The 25251-nt window shown below is 44.3% G+C and overlaps 1 protein-coding gene across 6 annotated transcripts in view; it reads left to right on the top strand.

Moving 5' to 3' along the window:
• The window catches only part of LOC128663629 (EVI5-like protein), a 281215-nt gene that overhangs the window by 235769 nt on the left and 20195 nt on the right, over nt 1–25251 (top strand). For all 6 annotated transcript variants that reach the window (XM_053718046.1, XM_053718048.1, XM_053718047.1 and 3 more), the window contains one exon: nt 13289–13384. In XM_053718046.1, the coding sequence (XP_053574021.1) occupies nt 13289–13384 (96 nt within the window). The remainder of the gene's footprint in view (nt 1–13288; nt 13385–25251) is intronic.

A 25251-nucleotide genomic window follows, 5' to 3' on the forward strand; every position in this document is an offset into this window, starting at 1 on the left:
GGTGCCTAAAGTAGAATTTAGAACCTGGCCCCCAGGAGGAGGCAAAGACACCCCAGCCAAAGGCTTAAATACTCCTCCCACTCCCCTCATCCCCCAGTCATTCTTTGCCTTTCGTCCCAGGAGGTTGGCAGAGAAGTGTCAGAAGTTTGTTTGGTCTCTTATGGAGGGTAGTACTCTTCAACATGGGATGGGAGTTTTAAGGAATCCTGTCAGCCTCTCAGTGAGAGCCTGGATGAAAGTTAGAGTTCGGAGATGCAGAGAGAGTCTTTCTGCGAAACCATCCTGACTCATATTAACAGCTCCACAATCAATCGGCATTGTTGAACTTCGCTTCGCTGCCTGCTTTCTTCTCTCAAGTCCATGGCGGAGGCGCTGCTACTATTCTTCACACTTGAAGGGCCATGTTCTTGTTCCATGGCGTAGATTCCGGTAAGATTGTTTCATGTTACTTCATCTGAATGTACTGTATCTTATTTGTTTTCTGTAAGGTACTATCCTGTGGAACTTATTAAGTATAAAGGATAGGGCCTCAGTGAGGCTCCTTTGGTTCTTGGAATCAAGGGTTAATATCTCCCGAGGGGGATTATTGAACAGGGGGGTTTTTAATCATGTTTGTTATGTGATTCAATTTGCTTATGTGTAGTGTTAACTGGGCTCTTGGCTTAGAACATAGGGGCCTTTGGAAGTGATGCAACCTTATGTTTGGGTGTGCTTTTTTTGGACTGTATGGTTCACCTTGTGGCTAGACATGTTAACGTTCTGGTCTCCCATTTCCGCATTCCTGACAGTGTGGCAACTGAAAAATTCTGGTCTGCTAGTGTCTGGTTCTAGGAGGAGGTGAGTGCCTCAGCCATTGCGGGTGTCAGGTGCCGTTTAGATTTTTCTTTAGTCCATATTTATATATTCTCTATCCAGTTATGGAGGATTCTGATGCTGAGACTGTTAAAATTTCAGATTCTTCGACTTGTGAAGAATGCAAATTGGCCCCGTTGACACAGGTCAATCAGTTAGGTTCGATATGCCATATTAGAGCGCCTTGTTACTTGGGCTCGGGGAATCAAGGGTCCGCTGAGCCATCCGCCTCTGGGCGTCCTGTCCTCCGAGAGGCGAGTTCCCTACCGCTCCCTACTACTACACATGCGGGTAACCCAGATTATGTTTATCCTTCCTTGCAGGGTGGCTTCTTCCCCCCGGAGGTTGCAGCTCATTTTCGCTTTTACATATTTTTGGCGATTATTTGTCTGCAGAGCCCAGACGTTTATTTGCGTTTGTGCTCGTGCCCGATTGTCCCGGGTCTCCCGGCCTTGGGTGGGCCTATACAGTTCCCTGTGGGTGTAGCTGTCCCTGAGTGTTGTGCCTTTTGTTACAGAATAGCGCGCCTTCGCGTTTTACTCAGACACGTTTTTGAGTTATTAGAGGATCCTGTCCTTAATGGATACAGGAATCCGCAGTATTCTGCTTCGAATGGTTCTCCTAATTAGACATGTGGGAATGATGTAAACTCCATATTGTCGGTTATTAAGATCCTTCCCAGTTTTTGTTGTAAGATCAGGGTTCTGTTTGGCTGGTCCTGCAGGTATGCCTGTTTCTTCTTAGGCGTTTGCCTACGGGCTGCCTTATATTTTCTTTTATCCGGTTAGGATGACTTTTATTTTGATTATATGTTTCCTTCGGGAACTATCTCTGGGATCGATTCTCGCTGTTACTTCTGCAGAAGTTGTTAAGGGACATGTTAGTCCTATGTTTTGTCTGTTATTCTCTTCCCCTCTGAGGGATGCTTTAGGCAGCTTAACAGTTATGGCCCTGTTGGAGGCTGGTCCTGTTTGGGATCAGATCTTCTGTCTCGTGGCCTGTTCAGACATGTGACGCCTGTTCGGCCTGGCTGGCCCGGTCGCGGCGCTGAGTGCTTACGTTATTATTTGTGGGTCCGTGAGGCTGGAAGGAATGTTTCAGTCCTTATTGAGCCTTCAAGTTGGTTGACTGGGTCAGCGGCGTTCCGCTGTGTCACTCCTTTTGCTTCCAAGTCTCTCGGGACCTAGAGTATTCTTCCTCACGTGGGAGGATTGGAGGTTTAGCGCCTCCTTAGCGCTGGTTTAAGGCGGTTTGGGCTTTCGGATGCTCTAGGAATTGTTCCTTCCGGGGTTCTCTGGTCAGTAAGACCTTTGGACTTCCCCATGTGGGTTAAGTCTCTTTATGGGGCCCTGGGTTTCCCTTTAGGAGAGGATTGCTCTCTTTTTGAGACCCTTTGCATTTTGTCCGTTCCTCCATGTGAGTTGGGTCTCCTTTGGGGACCTGAATTTCCCTTCAAGAGAATTATTTTTGACTCTGCTTGGGAGTTTTCCGGATCTGGGGATGCTCCATATCCTTAGTTTCAGGTTCTCCTCTGTCTCGTATAGGGAGGTGGAGACTAGCTTTTGATCGAGTGACCTTGTCCTCGTGGTATTCCCTTGCTTGGGTCGTCTTGTGGCAGTCAAACGCCTAAGGGCTCATTAGCCGGTCTTTTCGGGATCCAGGGCGGGTTTGGGTTCTCCTGTTCCGAGTATGGGCTATGACCTTTGGTCTGGCTAGTAGAGCTGGTCGATGGCCAGATTTCCTGAGTACCGCTATCATTGGCTTTGCCTACGCTCAATGAACGGTTTCCCTTAGACGGTTTTCAGTAACCTGATGGCTTCTCGGTTCTGCAGGTGAGGGGTTATTGGGATAACCACTGCAGTTTATGCACCCTTCTGTGTGCTAGGGTTTCCGGGGATTCCTTTCAGGTTTATCTGCATTAGAGAGTGTTCTCTTATTTGGCCTGTGGCCTTGTGCCTCGTGGGCGGGTACTCTGTCTCTAATGGCCCCCTTTTTTCTTAGGGGGGCTTGTTCTCCTATAAGGAGGCCTTGTTTAGGACTTTTCCTAGAATTCAAGGGATGGAACAGAGGGTTTAACCTATTTAGAGAGAGGCATGCTCTCTGGGTTGTTCTATTCTTTCTGGTGTCTTGTTGACTCCGTGCCGAGATGGGCCGTTGCTAGACTCTTCTGGGTCTTTGGCCTTGTTGACTGTCTTTATGGAGTCTCGGGGGGGGGGGGGGTTCCCGAGCTCTGTGGAATGGCTGAAGCTGTTTTTTTAAGCTCTTTTGTGAGCGGGTGCCGGGGTTCTTCTATTCCCCTGTTTTCAGACCTACTGATGCTTGGGCTGGCCCAGCTGGGAGAAGGTCCTAAGATTGTTGTTCTGCGGGGGTGTAATGGGCCTAGTTGAGGTTCTATACTTCTCCCCTTTGGGACCTATGTGTCGGTCTGGCAGCTGGGATTGCCTAGAGGGTGCCCTCTGTTTTGGAGTTTTTACAATCTGATATCTTGTTTGGCCGCATTTTACTTCTTAGTAAAGTTTTCTGACTCAGGTGTTTACCTCGTCTTGGTCTGCTACACGTATTTGTGTTGAATACGTCAGTATTCTAGGTGCTGACGACTTGAGGATAAATAAGTTTTCTGTTGTCGTTTCGGTGCTTACACTCGACGTGGAGAGTAGAAATCGTTTTGGATGCCCGTTCCTAGACCTTGTGTTATGTTGGTCTGGGCGTTGCCGCCCCTTATTTGTTTTGGACTCATTTGGGTCTTTATGAGCTGGGCTCATTCTAGGGGTCTTCCTTTCTGGAATTTTGTAGTGTCCTTTCAATTACCTTTGTTTTTTTCTTGCCCTGTCCCTTTGGGAGTTTTGGGCTGGGGTTCCCTTCGCTAGTAAGGGGTGTGTGGTTGGGGCCGACCGCTGGGCGACGGTGTCTCCTGGAGAACTAATGGCTCAGTTGAGTCTGATTTTGCGGTCTCTAGCTAGGTTTCCAGACTATCTGCGGGTCAGTGTCCTTGGGGCCTTTTGCTTTTAATGTTCTCGGCTTCGGACGAAGCAGGGTTTTGTTGGGTAGTGGTTTCAGGCCTGGTGCTATCAGAATAGGCTGCCTCTTGCACCCTCCCATCTTGGGATTCAGTGTCCTCTATAGCTTGGGTATTGTTTTCCCAAAAGTAATGAATGCAGCTGTGGACTTTTTCCATTTATGAAGAAAAACATAAATTATGCTTACCTGATAATTTTCTTTTCTTCAGATGGAAAGAGTCCACAGCTCCCCACCCGTATTTTTTATGTGGGGCGCCTGTATTTTTATTCTTCTGGCACCTTTTTCACCCTGATATTTCTTCTACTGTTCCTTTGTTTCTCAGCAGAATGACTGGGGGTTGAGGGGTGTGAGAGGAGTATTTAAGCCTTTGGCTGGGGTGTCTTTGCCTCCTCCTGGTGGCCAGGTTCCTAATTCCCAAAAGTAATGAATGCAGCTATGGACTCTTTACATCTGAAGAAAAGAAAGTTATCAGGTAAGCATAATTTATGTTTTTCTACCACAAGACAAGAAGAACAGACCTAAAGGACGTCAACGTAATTTTCTTTCCTTTCGTAACTTCAAAGCAGGAACAGTCCAAGTCTTCTTGGAAACCCAATTGGTCTTGAAACAAGGGGAAGCAATCTAAGAAACCTGCAGCTGAGTCTTAAGTCAGTATGAAGAGTCTGCTCCTGGTCTGGGATCGGATCAAGTGGGGGGCAGACTTTCCTTGTTTTCTCAAGTATGGATACGAGATGTCCCAGACATAGTATCTCAGGGTTACAAAATAGTATTCAAAACTTTCCCTCCCAGGAGCAGATTTCACCTCTTTTCAACAACCAAACTCATACAGAGACCTTGTTGTCTTTTCTACGTTCTTACGGATGGAAAGTGAATCTGGAAAAGAGTTCCCTTGTTCCAGCTACAAGGGTTGTTTTCTTAGGGACCATAATATATTCCCTATCTATGAATTTTTTTCTGACAGAGGTCATAAAATCCAAAATTCTCTCCTCTTGCCTCTCTTCAGTCTACTGTTCGGCCATCAGTGGCTCAATGTATGGAGGTAATTGGTCTGATGGTCGCTTCCATGGACATCATTCCCTTTGCTCGATTCCATTTAAGAATTCTGTAGTAATGCATGCTAAGACAATGGAACGGAGACCTTCGGATCTGTCTCAGAGGATAGATCTAGACCAGTCGACAAGAGACTCTCTCCCGTGGTGGCTTTCTCAGGAGCATCTGTCTCAGGGCACATGCTTCTGGAGACCTTCCTGGGTGATTGTGACCACGGACGCCAGCTTGCAAGGCTGGGGAGCAGTCTGGGACTCGTTAAAAGCACGGGGTCTATGGACTCGGGAGGAGTCTGCTCTCCCCATAAACATCTTGGAGTGGGGAGCGATTTATAATGCTCTGATGGCTTGGCCTCAGTTGTCCTTAGCCCGGTTTCTCAGGTTCCAGTCGGACAACATCACCTCAGTAGCTTACATCAACCACCAGGGAGGAATTCAGAGTACCTTAGCTATGAAGAAGGTGGCACGGATTATTCAGTGGCCAGAAGTTCACAATTGTTGTCTGCCATCCACATTCCTGGATTGGACAACTGGGAAGCGGATTTCCTGAGCAGACAAACATTTCATCCCGGGGAGTGGGCTCTCCATCCGCAGGTGTTCTCCAAGGTAACCCTCAAATGGGGGGGTGTCGTAGTTGGATCTGAAGGCGTCTCGGCAAGAGATCAAGAGATCCGCAGGCTGCCCTGATAGATGCTCTGGCGGTTCCTTGGAATATCGTTCTAGCATACCTATTTCCTCCGTTTGCGCTTCTTCCACGAGTCATTGTTAGTATCAAACAGGAGAGAGCGTCTGTAATTCTAATAGCTCCTGCATGGCCTTGCAGGATCTGGTATGTAGATCTAGTGAAGATGTCATCTCTGCCACCTTGGAGGTTGCCTCTGAGGAAGGACCTTCTAACTCAGGTTCCATTCCTCCATCCAAATCTCGTTTCTCTGAAGCTGACTGCTTGGAGGTTGAATGCTTAGTTCTGTCTAAGCATGAATTTTCTGAGTCGGTCATTGAAACCATGATCCGGGTTCGCAAGCCTGTTACTCGAAAAATGTACCATAAGGTATGGCGTAAATACCTTTTTATTGGTGTGAATCAAATGGCTACTCTTAGAGTTAGGATTCCTAGAATTTTGGTTTTTCTCCAGGAAGGTCTGGAGAAAGGATTGTCAGTCAGTTCTCTGAAAGGTCAGATTTCTGCGTTATCTATTTTGTTACACTTAGCGTCTAGCGGATGTGCCAGATGTACAATTTTTTTATCAGGCCTGTGTTTAAACCTGTTGCTCCTTGTAGCCTTAACCTTGTTCTTTTCTGCAGCAGGCTCCGTTTGAGCCAATGCATTCCATAGATATTAAGTTGGTATCTTGGAAGGTTTTGTTTCCTATTGTTATCTCTTCTGCTCAGAGAGTCTCGGAACTCTCAGCTTTGCAGTGTGATTTGCCTTACCTTATCTTTCATGCGAATAAGGCGGTTCTTCATACTAAATTCGGGTTTCTTCCTAAAGTGGTTTCAGATTTGAAATATTATTCAGTAAATTGTTGTTCCTTCTCTCTGTCCTAATCTTTCTTCTCATAAGGAACCTCTGTTGCACAACTTGGATGTTGTGCGTGCTCTAAAATTCTACCTACATGCGACTAAGGATTTTCGCCAGTCTTCTGCCCTGTTTGTTTGTTTTTCAGGAATGCATAAAGGTCAGAAGGCTACAGCTACTTCTCTTTCCCTCTGGTTGAGAAGTATAATTCGTTTTGCTTATGAGACTGCTGGTCAGCAGCCTCCTGAGAGAATTACAGCTCATTCTACTAGGGCTGTCTCCTCTTCTTGGGCTTTCAAAAATAAAGCTTCTGTGGAACAGATTTGCAAGGCTGCAACTTGGTCCTCTCTGCATACTTTTTCCAAATTTGATACTTTTTCATTGGCTGAGGCTTCTTTTAGGAGAAAGGTTCTTCAAGCGGTGGTGCCTTCTGTTTAGGTCTGCCTTTCTTGTTCTCCCTCTCTTTTCTCTTGTAAGGTGTATCCAGTCCACGGATCATCCATTACTTGTGGGATATTCTCCTTCCCAACAGGAAGCTGCAAGAGGATCACCCACAGCAGAGCTTTCTATATAGCTCCTCCCCTCACTGCCACCTCCAGTCATTCTCTTGCAGCTCTCAACAAGCATGGAAGCAGTTAGAGAGATGTGGTGTAATTTAGTTGTTTTTCTTCAAATCAAAAGTTTGTTATTTTTAAATGGTACTGGAGTTGTAATATTTTGGTCTCAGGCAGAAAATAGAAGAAGAGTCTGCCTGTGGTCCCTAATGATCTTAGCAGGTTGTAACTAAGATCCATTGCTGTTCTCACACATAACTGAAGAGAGAGGTAACTTCAGCTTGGGGAATGGCGTGCAGGGTATCCTGCTATGAGGTATGTGCAGTCTAAATTTTTCTAGAGAAATGTATATGCTAGAAAATGCTGTTGATACCGGATTTATTTAAGGTAAGCCTGATTACAGTGATTTAATAACGACTAGTATCCTGCTTACTATTAGCGGTAACACTCTTATTATTTTTTCAAATTATTGAAATATAAGACGTTTGCTGGGAGTGCTTAAACGTTTTCTATATGCTTTCTGGTGATAAAACTTTATTGGGGCCCAGTTTTTCCACATGGCTGGCTAAAATTTGCCTAGGAATAGTTTTATTAGGCCTCTCACTGTGTAGACAGGAGGGGGAGGGGCCTAATTTCGCGCCTAAATGCGCATTAGCTTTTGCAGACTGAGACATCCAGTGTCCTTGAAAGAGTTCCCTGAATGCTTAGGACCTCTCTGAAGGGTTATTGGGCTTTCCAAAGTCATTTGTATGGCAAGGTAGGGCCACAGCAGAGCTGTGGCAGTTTGTTGTGACTGTTAAAAAAACGTCTATTTCTTTTTTTGATCCGTTTTTGAAACTAAGGGGTTAATCATCCATTTGCAAGTGGGTGCAATGCTCTGTTAGCCTATTATACACACTGTAAAAATTTCGTTTGATGTTCTGCTTTTTTTCACTGTTTTTTCAAATTCTGTCCTTTTTTATTTTTCTTAAAGGCACAGTACCGTTTTCATTTTTGCTTGTTAACTTTCTGTAAAGTGTTTTCTCATTGCTAGTCTGTTTAAACATGTCTGACATAGAGGAAACCCCTTGTTCATTATGTTTAGAAGCCATGGTGGAATCCCCTTTTAGAATGTGTACCAAATGTACTGATTTCACTTTAAGTTATAAAGACCATATTCTGTCTTTAAAAGATTTATCACCAGAGGAATCTGACAAGGGGGAAGTTATGCCGACTAACTCGCCCCACGTTTCAGAGCATTTGACTCCCGCTCAAGGGACTCACGCTCAAGAGGTGCCATGTACATCTAGCGCGCCCATGGCGTTTACTTTACAAGACATGGCGGCAGTCATGGATAATACACTGTCAGCGGTATTATCCAGACTACCTGGGTTACGAGGAAAGCGAGACAGCTCTGGGGTTAGAAGAAATACAGAGCACTCTGACGCTTTACTAGCTATGTCTGATACCCCCTCACAATATGCAGAAGCTGAGGAAGGAGAGCTTCTTTCTGTGGGTGATGTGTCTGACTCAGGGAAGATGATTCAACCTTATTCTGATATGGCGACATTTAAATTTAAGCTTGAACACCTCCGCGTGCTACTCAGGGAGGTTTTAGCTACTTTGAATGACTGCGACACCATTGCAGTGCCAGAGAAATTGTGCAGATTGGATAAATACTATGCAGTGCCTGTTTTCTCTGATGTTTTTCCAATTCCCAAAAGGTTTTCAGAAATTATTACTAAGGAATGGGATAGACCAGGTGTACCGTTCTCTCCACCTCCTATTTTTAAGAAATTGTTTCCAGTAGATGCCGCCACACGGGACTTATGGCAAACGGTTCCTAAGGTGGAGGGAGCAGTTTCTACCCTAGCTAAGCGTACTACTATCCCCGTCGAGGACAGTTGTGCTTTCTTAGATCCAATGGATAAAAAGTTAGAGGGTTACCTTAAGAAAATGTTTATTCAACAAGGTTTTATTCTACAGCCTCTTGCATGCATTGCCCCAGTCACTGCTGCAGCGGCCTTCTTATTTGAGTCTCTGGAAGAGGCTTTACAGGTAGAGACTCCATTGGACGATATACTTGACAAGCTTACAGCACTTAAGCTAGCCAATTAATTTGTTTCTGATGCCATTGTTCATTTGACTAAACTAACGGCTAAGAATTCTGGTTTTGCTATTCAGGCGCGTAGGGCGCTATGGCTTAAATCATGGTCAGCTGACGTTACTTCAAAGTCTAAGCTTCTTAATATTCCCTTGAAGGGGCAGTCCTATTCGGGCCTGGTTTGAAGGAGATCATTTCTGATATCACGGGAGGAAAAGGTCATGCCCTCCCTCAGGACAGGTCTAATAAATCAAGGGCCAAACAGACAAATTTTTGTGCCTTTCGAAACTTTAAGACGAGCGCGGCATCAACTTCCTCTAATAAAAAACAAGAGGGAACTTTTGCCCAGTCCAAGTCGGTCTGGAGACCTAACCAGGCTTGGAACAAAGGTAAGCAGGTCAAAAAGCCTGCTGCTGCCTCTAAGACAGCATGAAGTATTGGCCCCTGATCCGGTAACGGATCTATAAGGGGGCAGACTTTCTCTCTCGCCCAGGCTTGGGCAAGAGATGTCCAGGATCCCTGGGGGTTGGAAATTGTATCCCAGGGATATCTTCTGGACTTCAAAGCTTCCCCTCCAAAAGGGAGATTTCACCTTTCACAGTTATCTGCAAACTAGATAAAAAGAGAGGCATTCTTACATTGTGTTCAAGACCTCCTAGTTATGGGAGTGATCCACCCTGTTCCAAAGGAGGAACAGGGACAAGGCTTCTATTCAAATCTGTTTGTGGTTCCCAAAAAAGAGGGAACCTTCAGACCCATCTTAGATCTCAAGATCCTAAACAAATTTCTCAGGGTCCCATCATTCAAGATGGAGACCATTCGTACCATCCTACCTATGATCCAGGAGGGTCAATACATGACTACAGTGGATTTAAAGGATGCTTATTTTCACATTCCGATACACAAAGATCATCATCGGTTTCTCAGGTTTGCCTTCCTAGACAGGTATTACCAGTTTGTAGCTCTTCCATTTGGGTTAGCTACAGCTCCAAGAATCTTTACGAAGGTTCTGGGGTCACCTCTGGCGGTCCTAAGGCCGCGGGGCATAGCAGTAGCCCCTTATTTAGACGACATTCTGATACAGGCATCAAATTTCCAAATTGCCAAGTCTCATACGGACATAGTTCTGGCATTTCTGAGGTCGCACGGGTGGAAAGTGAACGAAGAGAAGAGTTCTCTATCCCCTCTAACAAGAGTTTCCTTTCTGGGAACTCTGATAGATTCTGTAGAAATGAGGATTTACCTGACAGAGACCAGGTTATCAAAACTTCTAAATTCTTGCCGTGTCCTTTATTCTACTTCTCGCCCTTCGGTGGCTCAGTGTATGGAAGTAATCAGCTTAATGGTAGCGGCAATGGACATAGTGCCATTTGCCCGCCTACATCTCAGACCGCTGCAACTCTGCATGCTCAGTCAGTGGAATGGGGATTACACAGATTTGTCTCTTCTACTAAATCTGGATCAAGAGACCATGGATTCTCTTCTCTTGTGGCTATCTCGGGTCCATTTGTCCAAAGGTATGACCTTTCGCAGGCCAGATTGGACAATAGTAACGACAGATGCCAGCCTTTTAGGCTGGGGGGCAGTCTGGAACTCCCTGAAGGCTCAGGGATCGTGGACTCAGTAGGAGACCCTCCTCCCAATAAACATTCTGGAACTAAGAGCGATATTCAATGCTCTCCAAGTTTGGCCTCAGCTAGCGACAATGAGGTTCATCAGATTTCAGTCGGACAACATCACGACTGTGGCTTACATCAACCATCAAGGGGGAACAAGGAGTTCCCTAGCGATGTTGGAAGTTTCAAAGATAATTCGTTGGGCAGAGATTCACTCTTGCCACCTATCAGCTATCCATATCCCAGGTGTAGAGAACTGGGAGGCGGATTTTCTAAGTCGTCAGACTTTTCATCCGGGGGAGTGGGAACTCCATCCGGAGGTGTTTGCACAATTGGTTCAACGTTGGGGCGAACCAGAACTGGATCTCATGGCGTCTCGCCAGAACGCCAAACTTCCTTGTTACGGATCCAGGTCCAGGGATCCCAAGGCAACGCTGATAGACGCTCTAGCAGCGCCTTGGTCCTTCAACCTGGTTTATGTGTTTCCACCGTTTCCTCTGCTCCCTCGTCTGATTGCCAAAATCAAGCAGGAGAGAGCATCGGTGATTTTGATAGCACCTGCGTGGCCGCGCAGGACTTGGTATACAGATCTGGTGGACATGCCCTCCCTTCCACCATGGACTCTGCCTCTGAGACAGGACCTTCTACTTCAGGGTCCTTTCAACCATCCAAATCTAATTACTCTGAGACTGACTGCCTGGAGATTGAACGCTTGATTTTATCAAAGCGTGGCTTCTCCGAGTCAGTCATTGATACCTTAATTCAGGCACGAAAGCCTGTCACCAGGAAAAGCTATCATAAGATATGGTGTAAATATCTTTATTGGTGTGAATCTAAGGGTTACTCATGGAGTAAAGTCAGGATTCCCAGGATATTATCTTTTCTCCAAGAAGGAAAAGGGATTGTCAGCTAGTTCCTTAAAGGGACAGATTTCTGCTTTGTCTATTCTTTTACACAAGCGTCTGGCGGATGTTTAGAATCAAGCCTGTGTTTAAACCAGTTGCTCCGCCATGGAGTTTAAATTTGGTTCTTAAAGTTCTTCAAGGGGTTCCGTTTGAACCTCTTCATTCCATAGATATCAAGCTTTTATCTTGGAAAGTTCTGTTTTTGGTAGCTGTTTCCTCGGCTCGTAGAGTTTCCGAGTTATCTGCCTTACAGTGTGATTCCCCTTATCTGATCTTCCATGCAGATAAGGTATTTTTGCGTACCAAACCTGGGTTTTTACCTAAGGTAGTATCTAATAAGAATATCAATCAGGAGATTGTTGTTCCGTCATTGTGTCCTAATCCTTCTTCAAAGAAGGAACGTCTATTACACAATCTAGACGTGGTTCGTGCTTTAAAGTTTTATTTACAAGCTACTAAAGATTTTCGTCAAACATCTGCTTTGTTTGTTGTCTACTCTGGACAGAGGAGAGGCCAAAAGGCTTCGGCAACTTCTCTTTCGTTTTGGCTAAGAAGTATAATACGCTTAGCTTATGAGACTGCTGGTCAGCAGCCTCCTGAAAGGATTACAGCTCATTCTACTAGAGCTGTGGCTTCCACATGGGCTTTTAAAAATGAGGCTTCTGTTGAACAGATTTGCAAGGCGGCGACTTGGTCTTCGCTTCATACTTTTTCAAAGTTTTATAAATTTGATACTTTTGCTTCTTCGGAGGCTATATTTGGGAGAGAGGTTTTACAGGCAGTGGTTCCTTCCGTGTAAGTTCCTGCCTTGTCCCTCCCTTCATCCGTGTACTTTAGCTTTGGTATTGGTATCCCACAAGTAATGGATGATCCGTGGACTGGATACACCTTGCAAGAGAAAACACAATTTATGCTTACCTGATAAATGTATTTCTCTTGTGGTGTATCCAGTCCACGGCCCACCCTGTCATTTTAAGGCAGGTATATTTTATTTTTAAACTACAGTCACCACTGCACCCTATGGTTTCTCCTTTCTCTTGCTTGTCTTCGGTCGAATGACTGGAGGTGGCAGTGAGGGGAGGAGCTTTATAGACAGCTCTGCTGTGGGTGATCCTCTTGCAGCTTCCTGTTGGGAAGGAGAATATCCCACAAGTAATGGATGATCTGTGGACTGGATACACCACAAGAGAAATAAATTTATCAGGTAAGCATAAATTATGTTTTCATTCCGTGTCCTCTAGCTTGGGTATTGGTTCCCACTAGTAATTGAATGAAGTTGTGGACTCTCCATATCTTAGGAAAGAAAACTAAATTTCTTTCCGGATATGGAGAGTCCACAACCCCACCCTTAATTAATACAGTTATTAAGACAGTTATTTTTTACTAAACCTCAGACACCTTTGTGTTACTCCTTTTTCCATTTCTCTTTGGTGGAATGACTGGGGATTATGGGTAGGGGTGACACTTAACAGCTTTGCTGTGGTGCTCTTTGCCTCCTCCTGATGACCAGGAGTGATATTCCCACTAGTAATTGGAATGACGTTGTAGAGTCTCCGTATCCGGAAAGAAATTGATCAGGTAAGCATACACTTTTTTTTTTTTTTTTTTTTTTTTTTATTATTAATTTTTTTTTATTTTTTTTTAAGCTGTACAATTTTTTAACAGTTTCTTTGTCTGACACTTTTTTTTTTCTCAGAAAGAGGAAGGAATGATTCAAGGAAAGCTGAATGATTCAGATTCGTTACAATATATAAGAGAGCTGAAGGACCATATAGATGAGTTAAGGCATGAGGTGAGAGGCTAAGTTATGGACATAGTGTGTGAACATACTTTAAAGGGATATTTAAGTTCATAAACAAATACTCTTAATATGTTAGAACATTTTACTTTTGCACTATTGCTTGTATATAACTGTGTGTTTAGTCCCTGCAAAGGACTTAAACACATATTAAAGTCCGTTTCAGAGCAGCAATGCACTACTGGGAGCTATCTGAACATATCTGATGATCCAATGACAAAAGCTCCCATATTATTTTTCAACAAAGGATACCAAGAGAAGAAACTAAATTTGATAATAGAACTGAATTTAAATGCGTCTTAAAATATAATGTTCTAACTACTAAAGCATGCAATTTTAATTTTGACTTCCCTATCCCTTAAAGGGACAGTCTACTCCAGAATTGTTATTGTTTAAAAAGATAGATAACCCCTTTATTACCCATTCCCCAGTTTTTCATAACAAATACGGTTATATTAAAACACTTTTCTCCAACATAGGTGTGTCCGGTCCACGGCGTCATCCTTACTTGTGGGATATTCTCTTCCCCAACAGGAAATGGCAAAGAGCCCAGCAAAGCTGGTCACATGATCCCTCCTAGGCTCCGCCTACCCCAGTCATTCTCTTTGCCGTTGCACAGGCAACATCTCCACGGAGATGGCTAAGAGTTTTTTGGTGTTTAAATGTAGTTTTTATTCTTCAATCAAGAGTTTGTTATTTTAAAATAGTGCTGGTATGTACTATTTACTCTGAAACAGAAAAGAGATGAAGATTTCTGTTTGTAAGAGGAAAATGATTTTAGCAACCGTTACTAAAATCGATGGCTGTTTCCACACAGGACTGTTGAGATGAATTAACTTCAGTTGGGGGAAACAGTGGGCAGACTTTTGCTGCTTGAGGTATGACACATTTCTAACAAGACTTGGTAATGCTGGAAGCTGTCATTTTCCCTATGGGAACCGGTAAGCCATTTTCTTAGTTTAGTATAAGAATAAAGGGCTTCACAAGGGCTTTAAAGACTGGTAGACATTTTTCTGGGCTAAAACGATTACTTTATAAGTATATTTAGTGGATTATAACTATAAATAGTTCTTTTATTCTTGGGGATGTATTAAAAAAACGGCAGGCACTGTATTGGACACCTTTTTCACTGGGGGCCTTTTCTAGTCATAGGCAGAGCCTCAGTTTCGCGCCACTAATGCACAGTTGTTTTTGGATAGCAAGGCATGCAGATGCATGTGTGAGGAGCTAAGAACCACTGAAAAAGCTTATTGAAGGCGTCATTTGGTATCGTATTCCCCTCTGGGCTTGGTTGGGTCTCAGCAAAGCAGATACCAGGGACTGTATAGGGGTTAAATGTAAAAACGGCTCCGGTTCCGTTATTTTAAGAGTTAAAGCTTTCAAATTTGGTGTGCAATACTTTTAAGGCTTTAAGACACTGTGGTGAAATTTTGGTGAATTTTGAACAATTCCTTCATACTTTTTCACATATTCAGTAATAAAGTGTGTTCAGTTTAAAATTTAAAGTGACAGTAACGGTTTTATTTTAAAACGTTTTTTGTGCTTTGTTATCAAGTTTATGCCTGTTAACATGTCTGAACCATCAGATAGACGATGTTCTGTATGTTTGGAAGCCAAGGTTCCTCCCCATTTAAATATATGTGATGAATGTGACATAGTGTCCAAACAAAGTAGGGACAATGATGCCACTGATAATGATGTTGCCCAGAATGATTCCTCAAGCGAGGGGAGTAAGCATGGTACTGCATCATCCCCTTCTGTGTCTACACCAGTCTTGCCCACACAAGAGGCCCCTAGTACATCTAGTGCGCCAATCCTTCTTACTATGCATCAATTAACGGCTGTAATGGATAATTCTATTAAAAACATTTTGTCCAAAATGCCCACTTATCAGAGAAAGCGCGATTGCTCTGTTTTAGATACTGAAGAGCATGAGGACGCTGATGATAATGGTTCTGACATACCCTCACACCAATCTGAAGGGGCCAGGAGGGAGGTTTTGTCTGAGGGAGAAATTTCAGATTCAGGAAAAATTTCTCAACAAGCTGAACCTGATGTTATTACTTTTAAATTTAAATTAGAACATCTCCGCGCTCTGCTTAAGGAGGTGTTATCTACTCTGGATGATTGTGACAATTTGGTCATTCCAGAGAAGTTATGTAAGATGGACAAGTTCCTAGAGGTCCCGGTGCCCCCCGATGCTTTTCCTATACCCAAGCGGGTGGCGGACATTGTAAATAAGGAATGGGAAAGGCCCGGCATACCTTTTGTTCCTCCCCCTATATTTAAAAAATTATTTCCTATGGTCGACCCCAGAAAGGACTTATGGCAGACAGTCCCCAAGGTCGAGGGGGCGGTTTCTACTCTAAACAAACGCACTACTATCCCTATAGAAGATAGTTGTGCTTTCAAAGATCCTATGGATAAAAAATTAGAGGGTTTGCTTAAAAAGATGTTTGTTCAGCAAGGTTACCTTCTACAACCAATTTCATGCATTGTTCCTGTCACTACAGCAGCGTGTTTCTGGTTCGAAGAACTAGAAAAGTCGCTCAATAAAGACTCTTCGTATGAGGAGGTTATGGACAGAGTTCAAGCACTTAAATTGGCTAACTCTTTTATCTTAGACGCCACTTTGCAATTAGCTAGATTAGCGGCGAAAAATTCAGGTTTTGCTATTGTGGCGCGCAGAGCGCTTTGGCTAAAGTCTTGGTCAGCGGATGTGTCCTCCAAGAACAAATTGCTTAACATCCCTTTCAAAGGTAAAACGCTGTTTGGCCCTGACTTGAAAGAGATTATTTCAGACATCACTGGGGGAAAGGGCCACGCCCTTCCTCAGGATAGGTCTTTTAAGGCTAAAAATAAGCCAAATTTTCGTCCCTTTCGCAGAAACGGACCAGCCTCAAATTCTACACCCTCTAAGCAAGAGGGTAATAGTTCTCAAACCAAACCAGCCTGGAGACCGATGCAAGGCTGGAACAAGGGTAAGCAGGCCAAGAAACCTGCCACTGCTACTAAAACAGCATGAAGTGTTGACCCCCGATCCGGGACCGGATCTGGTGGGGGGCAGACTCTCTCTCTTTGCTCAGGCTTGGGCAAGAGATGTTCAGGATCCTTGGGCGCTAGAAATAGTGTCTCAAGGTTATCTCCTGGAATTCAGGGAACTACCCCCAAGGGGGAGGTTCTTCAGGTCTCAATTGTCTTCAAACCAAATAAAAAGACAGGCATTCTTACATTGTGTAGAAGACCTGTTAAGAATGGGAGTGATTCATCCTGTTCCATTAGGAGAACAAGGGATGGGGTTTTACTCCAATCTGTTCATAGTTCCCAAAAAAGAAGGAACATTCAGACCAATTTTAGATCTCAAGATTCTAAACAAATTTCTCAGGGTTCCATCGTTCAAGATGGAAACCATTCGAACAATTCTTCCTACCATCCAGGAAGGTCAATTCATGACCACGGTGGATTTAAAGGATGCGTATCTACATATTCCTATCCACAAGGAACATCATCGGTTCCTAAGGTTCGCCTTTCTGGACAAGCATTACCAGTTTGTGGCACTTCCGTTCGGATTAGCCACTGCTCCAAGGATTTTCACAAAGGTACTAGGGTCCCTTCTAGCGGTGCTAAGACCAAGGGGCATTGCAGTAGTACCTTACTTGGACGACATACTGATTCAAGCGTCGTCTCTGTCAAAAGCAAAGGCTCATACGGACATTGTCCTAGCCTTTCTCAGATCTCACGGGTGGAAAGTGAACATAGAAAAAAGTTCTCTGTCCCCGTCAACAAGAGTTCCCTTCTTGGGAACAATAATAGACTCCTTAGAAATGAAGATTTTTCTGACAGAGGCCAGAAAATCAAAACTTCTAAGCTCTTGTCAAGTACTTCATTCTGTTCTTCTTCCTTCCATAGCGCAGTGCATGGAAGTAATAGGTTTGATGGTTGCGGCAATGGACATAGTTCCTTTTGCACGAATTCATCTAAGACCATTACAACTGTGCATGCTCAGACAGTGTAATGGGGATTATACAGACTTGTCTCCGACGATCCAAGTAGATCAAAGAACCAGAGATTCACTCCGTTGGTGGCTGAACCTGGACAACCTGTCACAGGGAATGAGCTTCCGCAGACCAGAGTGGGTCATTGTCACGACCGACGCCAGTCTGGTGGGCTGGGGCGCGGTCTGGGAACCCCTGAAAGCTCAGGGGCTATGGTCCCGGGAAGAATCTCTTCTCCCGATAAACATTCTGGAACTGCGAGCGATATTCAATGCTCTCAAAGCTTGGCCTCAACTAGCAAAGGCCAAATTCATAAGGTTTCAATCAGACAACATGACGACTGTTGCATATATCAACCATCAGGGGGGAACAAGGAGTTCCCTGGCGATGGAGGAAGTGACCAAAATAATTCAATGGGCGGAGAATCACTCCTGCCACTTGTCTGCAATCCACATCCCAGGAGTGGAAAATTGGGAAGCGGATTTTCTGAGTCATCAGACTTTCCATCCGGGGGAGTGGGAACTCCATCCGGAAATCTTTGCCCAAATAACTCAATTATGGGGCATTCCAGACATGGACCTGATGGCGTCTCGTCAGAACTTCAAGGTTCCTTGCTACGGGTCCAGATCCAGGGATCCCAGGGCGACTCTAGTAGATGCACTGATAGCGCCTTGGACCTTCAACCTAGCTTATGTATTCCCACCGTTCCCTCTCATTCCCAGGCTGGTAGCCAGGATCAATCAGGAGAGGGCTTCGGTGATCTTGATAGCTCCTGCGTGGCCACGCAGAACTTGGTATGCAGACCTGGTGAATATGTCATCGGCTCCACCATGGAAGCTACCTTTGAGACAGGACCTTCTTGTTCAAGGTCCATTCGAACATCCGAATCTGGATTCACTCCAACTGACTGCTTGGAGATTGAATGCTTGATTTTATCAAAGCGTGGTTTTTCAGATTCTGTCATTGATACTCTTGTTCAGGCTAGAAAGCCTGTAACTAGGAAAATTTACCATAAAATATGGAAAAAATATATTTGTTGGTGTGAATCTAAAGGATTCCCATGGAACAAGATAAAAATTCCTAAGATTCTATCCTTTCTACAGGAGGGTTTGGAGAAAGGATTATCTGCAAGTTCTTTGAAGGGACAGATTTCTGCTTTATCTGTTTTACTTCACAAAAAACTGGCGGCTGTGCCAGATGTTCAAGCTTTTGTTCAGGCTCTGGTTAGAATCAAGCCTGTTTACAAACCTTTGACTCCTCCTTGGAGTCTCAATTTAGTTCTTTCAGTTCTTCAAGGGGTTCCGTTTGAACCCTTACATTCCGTAGATATTAAGTTACTATCTTGGAAAGTTTTGTTTTTGGTTGCAATTTCTTCTGCTAGAAGAGTTTCAGAGTTATCTGCTCTGCAGTGTTCTCCTCCTTATCTGGTGTTCCATGCAGATAAGGTGGTTTTGCGTACTAAACCTGGTTTCTCCAACATAGGTGTGTCCGGTCCACGGCGTCATCCTTACTTGTGGGATATTCTCTTCCCCAACAGGAAATGGCAAAGAGCCCAGCAAAGCTGGTCACATGATCCCTCCTAGGCTCCGCCTACCCCAGTCATTCTCTTTGCCGTTGTACAGGCAACATCTCCACGGAGATGGCTTAGAGTTTTTTAGTGTTTAACTGTAGTTTTTATTATTCAATCAAGAGTTTGTTATTTTAAAATAGTGCTGGTATGTACTATTTACTCAGAAACAGAAAAGAGATGAAGATTTCTGTTTGTATGAGGAAAATGATTTTAGCACCGTAACTAAAATCCATGGCTGTTCCACACAGGACTGTTGAGAGCAATTAACTTCAGTTGGGGGAACAGTGTGCAGTCTCTTACTGCTTGAGGTATGACACATTCTAACAAGACGATGTAATGCTGGAAGCTGTCATTTTCCCTATGGGATCCGGTAAGCCATGTTTATTAAGATAGTAAATAAGGGCTTCACAAGGGCTTATTAAGACTGTAGACTTTTTCTGGGCTAAATCGATTCATTATTAACACATATTTAGCCTTGAGGAATCATTTATTCTGGGTATTTTGATATGATTATATCGGCAGGCACTGTTTTAGACACCTTATTCTTTAGGGGCTTTCCCTAATCATAGTCAGAGCCTCATTTTCGCGCCGGTATGGCGCACTTGTTTTTGAGGACAGCATGGCATGCAGCTGCATGTGTGTGGAGCTCTGATACATAGAAAAGTCTTTCTGAAGGCATCATTTGGTATCGTATTCCCCTTTGGGCTTGGTTGGGTCTCAGCAAAGCAGATTCCAGGGACTGTAAAGGGGTTAAATATAAAAACGGCTCCGGTTCCGTTATTTTAAGGGTTAAAGCTTCCAAATTTGGTGTGCAATACTTTTAAGGCTTTAAGACACTGTGGTGAAATTTTGGTGAATTTTGAACAATTCCTTCATACTTTTTCGCAATTGCAATAATAAAGTGTGTTTAGTTTAAAATTTAAAGTGACAGTAACGGTTTTATTTTAAAACGTTTTTTGTGCTTTGTTATCAAGTTTATGCCTGTTTAACATGTCTGAACTACCAGATAGATTGTGTTCTGACTGTGGGGAAACCAAGGTTCCTTCTCATTTAACTATATGTATTTTATGTCATAAAAAAATTTAGTAAAAATGATGCCCAAGATGATTCCTCAAGTGAGGGGAGTAAGCATGGTACTGCATCATCCCCTCCTTCGTCTACACCAGTCTTGCCCATACAGGAGGCCCCTAGTACATCTAGTGCGCCAATACTCCTTACTATGCAACATTTAACGGCTGTAATGGATAATTCTATCAAAAACATTTTAGCCAATATGCCCACTTATCAGCGAAAGCGCGACTGCTCTGTTTTAGAAAATTCTGTAGAGCATGAGAACGCTGATGATATGGTTTCTGAAGGGCCCCTACACCAGTCTGAGGGGGCCAGGGAGGTTTTGTCTGAGGGAGAAATTTCAGATTCAGGAAACATTTCTCAACAAGCTGAACCTGATGTGATTACTTTTAAATTTAAGTTGGAACATCTCCGCGCTCTGCTTAAGGAGGTGTTATCCAATTTGGATGATTGTGATTATCTGGTCATTCCAGAACCACTATGTAAAATGGAAAAGTTCTTAGAGGCCCCGGGGCCCCCCGAAGCTTTTCCTATATCCAAGCGGGTGGCGTACATTGTTAGTAAAGAATGGGACAGGCCCGGTATACCTTTAGTACCTCCCCCCATATTTATAAAATTGTTTTCCTATAGTCGACCCCAGAAAGGACTGATGGCAGACAGTCCCCAAGGTCGAGGGGGCGGTTTCTACTCTACACAAGCGCGCCACTATACCCATAGAAGATAGTTGTGCTTTCCAAGATCCTATGGATAAAAAATTAGAAGGTCTGCTAAAGATGTTTGTTCAGCAAGGTTCCCTTCTACAACCAATTGCATGCATTGTCCCTGTCACTGCAGCCGCGTGTTTCTAGTTTGATGAGCTAGGAAAGGCGATTATTAGTAATTCTTCTTCTTATGAGGAGATTATGGACAGAATTCGTGCTCTTAAATTGGCTAATTCTTTCACCCTAGACGCCACCTTGCAATTGGCTAGGTTAGCGGCGAAAAAATTCTGGGTTTGCTATTGTGGCGCAGAGCGCTTTGGTTAAAATCTTGGGCAGCGGATGCGTCTTCCAAGAACAAATTGCTTGACATTCCTTTCAAGGGGAAAACACTCTTTGGCCCTGACTTGAAAGAGATTATCTCTGATATCACTGGGGGCAAGGGCCACGCCCTTCCTCAGGATAGGTCTTTTCAAGACCAAAAATAAACCTAAGTTTCGTCCCTTTCGCAGAAACGGATCAGCCCCAAGGGCTACGTCCTCTAAGCAGGAAGGTAATACTTCTCAAGCCAATCCAGCCTGGAGACCTATGCAAGGCTGGAGCAAAGGAAAGCAGGCCAGGAAACCTGCCACTGCTACCAAGACAGCATGTAATGCGGGCCCCCGATCCGGGACCGGATCTGGTGGGGGGCAGACTCTCTCTCTTCGCTCAGGCTTGGGAAAGAGATGTTCTGGATCCTTGGGCGCTAGAAATAGTCTCCCAAGGTTATTCTCTGGAGTTCAAGGGGCTTCCTCCAAGGGGAGAGGTTCCACAGGTCTCAGTTGTCTTCAGACCACATAAGAAGACAGGCATTCTTACATTGGGTAGAAGACCTGCTAAAAATGGGAGTGATTCATCCTGTTCCATTAGGAGAACAAGGGATGGGGTTCTACTCCAATCTGTTCATAGTTCCCAAAAAAGAGGGAACGTTCAGACCAATCTTAGATCTCAAGATCTTGAACAAGTTTCTCAAGGTTCCATCGTTCAAGATGGAAACCATTCGAACACTTCTTCCTTCCATCCAGGAAGGTCAATTCATGACCAAGGTGGATTTCAAGGATGCGTATCTACATATTCCTATCCACAAGGAACATCATCGGTTCCTAAGGTTTGCATTCCTGGACAAGCATTTCCAGTTCGTGGCATTTTCTTTCGGATTAGCCACTGCTCCTAGGATTTTCTCATAGGTACTAGGGTCCCTTCTGGCGGTGCTAAGACCAAGGGGCATTGCTGTAGTACCTTACTTGGACGACATTCTGATTCGAGCGTCGTCCCTTCCTCAAGTAAAGGCTCACACGGACATTGTCCTGGCCTTTCTCAGATCTCACGGATGGAAAGTGAACGTGGAAAAGAGTTCTCTATCTCCGTCAACGAGGGTTCCCTTCTTGGGAACTATAATAGACTCCTTAGAAATGAGGATTTTTCTGACAGAAGCCAGAAAAACAAAACTTCTAGACTCTTGTCGGATACTTCATTCCGTTCCTCTTCCTTCCATAGCGCAGTGCATGGAAGTGATAGGTTTGATGGTAGCGGCAATGGACATAGTTCCTTTTGTGCGCATTCATCTAAGACCATTACAACTGTTCATGCTCAGTCAGTGGAATGGGGACTATTCAGACTTGTCTCCGAAGATACAAGTAAATCAGAGGACCAGAGACTCATTCCGTTGGTGGCTGTCCCTGGACAACCTGTCACAAGGGATGACCTTCCGCAGACCAGAGTGGGTCATTGTCACGACCGACGCCAGTCTGATGGGCTGGGGCGCGGTCTGGGGATCCCTGAAAGCTCAGGGTCTTTGGTCTCGGGTAGAATCTCTTCTACCGATAAATATTCTGGAACTGAGAGCGATATTCAATGCTCTCAAAGCTTGGCCTCAGCTAGCGAGGGCCAAGTTCATACATCAACCATCAGGGGGGAACAAGGAGTTCCCTAGCGATGGAAGAAGTGACCAAAATCATTCTATGGGCGGAGTCTCACTCCTGCCACCTGTCTGCTATCCACATCCCAGGAGTGGAAAATTGGGAAGCGGATTTTCTGAGTCGTCAGACATTGCATCCGGGGGAGTGGGAACTCCATCCGGAAATCTTTGCCAAAGTCACTCAACCGTGGGGCATTCCAGACATGGATCTGATGGCCTCTCGTCAGAACTTCAGAGTTCCTTACTACGGGTACAGATCCAGGGATCCCAAGGCGGCTCTAGTGGATGCACTAGTAGCACCTTGGACCTTCAAACTAGCTTATGTGTTCCCGCCGTTTCCTCTCATCCCCAGGCTGGTAGCCAGGATCAATCAGGAGAGGGCGTCTGTGATTTTGATAGCTCCTGCGTGGCCACGCAGGACTTGGTATGCAGATCTGGTGAATATGTCATCGGCTCCACCATGGAAGCTACCTTTGAGAGACCTTCTTGTTCTAGGTCCGTTCGACCCACTCCAGCTGACTGCTTGGAGATTGAACGCTTGATCTTATCAAAGCGAGGGTTCTCAGATTCTGTTATTAATACTCTTGTTCAGGCCTGAAAGCCTGTAACCAGAAAAATTACCACATAATTTGGTATATCTGTTGGTGTGAATCTGCAGGATTCCCTTGGGACAAGGTTAAGATTCCTAAGAGTCTATCCTTCCTTCGAGAAGGATTGGAAAAAGGATTATCTGCAAGTTCCTTGATGGGACAGATTTCTGCCTTGTCTGTGTTACTTCACAAAAAGCTGGCAGATGTGCCAGATGTTCTAGCCTTTGTTCAGGCTCTGGTTAGAATCAAGCCTGTTTACAAAATTTTGACTCCTCCTTGGAGTCTCAACCTAGTTCTTTCAGTTCTTCAGGGGGTTCCGTTTGAACCCTTACATTCCGTTGATATTAAGTTATTATCTTGGAAAGTTTTGTTTTTGGTTGCAATTTCTTCTGCTAGAAGAGTTTCAGAATTATCTGCTCTGCAGTGTTCTTCTCCTTATCTGGTGTTCCATGCAGATAAGGTGGTTTTGCGTACTAAACCTGGTTTTCTTCCAAAAGTTGTTTCTAACAAAAACATTAACCAGGAGATAGTTGTGCCTTCTTTGTGTCCTAATCCAGTTTCAAAGAAGGAACGTTTGTTGCACAACTTGGATGTAGTTCGTGCTCTCAAATTTTACTTAGCAGCTACTAAGGATTTCAGACAAACTTTGTCTTTGTTTGTTGTTTATTCTGGTAAACGGAGAGGTCAAAAAGCAACTTCTACCTCTCTCTCCTTCTGGATTAAAAGCATTATCCGATTGGCTTATGAGACTGCCGGACGGCAGCCTCCTGAAAGAATCACAGCTCACTCCACTAGGGCTGTGGCTTCCACATGGGCCTTCAAGAACGAGGCTTCTGTTGATCAGATATGTAAGGCAGCGACTTGGTCTTCACTGCACACTTTTTCTAAATTTTACAAATTTGATACTTTTGCTTCTTCTGAGGCTATTTTTGGGAGAAAGGTTTTGCAAGCCGTGGTGCCTTCCATTTAGGTGACCTGATTTGCTCCCTCCCTTCATCCGTGTCCTAAAGCTTTGGTATTGGTTCCCACAAGTAAGGATGACGCCGTGGACCGGACACACCTATGTTGGAGAAAACAGAATTTATGTTTACCTGATAAATTACTTTCTCCAACGGTGTGTCCGGTCCACGGCCCGCCCTGGTTTTTTTAATCAGGTCTGATAATTTATTTTCTTTAACTACAGTCACCACGGTAACATATGGTTTCTCCTATGCAAATATTCCTCCTTAACGTCGGTCGAATGACTGGGGTAGGCGGAGCCTAGGAGGGATCATGTGACCAGCTTTGCTGGGCTCTTTGCCATTTCCTGTTGGGGAAGAGAATATCCCACAAGTAAGGATGACGCCGTGGACCGGACACACCGTTGGAGAAAGTAATTTATCAGGTAAACATAAATTCTGTTTTTCTTCCGAAAGTTGTTTCTAACAAAAACATTAACCAGGAGATAGTTGTGCCTTCTTTGTGTCCGAATCCAGTTTCAAAGAAGGAACGTTTGTTACACAATTTGGATGTAGTTCGTGCTCTAAAATTCTATTTAGAGGCTACAAAGGATTTCAGACAAACATCTTCTTTGTTTGTTGTTTATTCTGGTAAAAGGAGAGGTCAAAAAGCAACTTCTACCTCTCTCTCTTTTTGGCTTAAAAGCATCATCCGATTGGCTTATGAGACTGCCGGACGGCAGCCTCCTGAAAGAATCACAGCTCACTCCACTAGGGCTGTGGCTTCCACATGGGCCTTCAAGAACGAGGCTTCTGTTGATCAGATATGTAAGGCAGCGACTTGGTCTTCACTGCACACTTTTACCAAATTTTACAAATTTGATACTTTTGCTTCTTCGGAGGCTATTTTTGGGAGAAAGGTTTTGCAAGCCGTGGTACCTTCCATCTAGGTGACCTGATTTGCTCCCTCCCATCATCCGTGTCCTAAAGCTTTGGTATTGGTTCCCACAAGTAAGGATGACGCCGTGGACCGGACACACCT

This window comes from Bombina bombina, chromosome 6 (assembly GCF_027579735.1).
Source record: "Bombina bombina isolate aBomBom1 chromosome 6, aBomBom1.pri, whole genome shotgun sequence".
Lineage (NCBI taxonomy): Eukaryota > Metazoa > Chordata > Amphibia > Anura > Bombinatoridae > Bombina > Bombina bombina.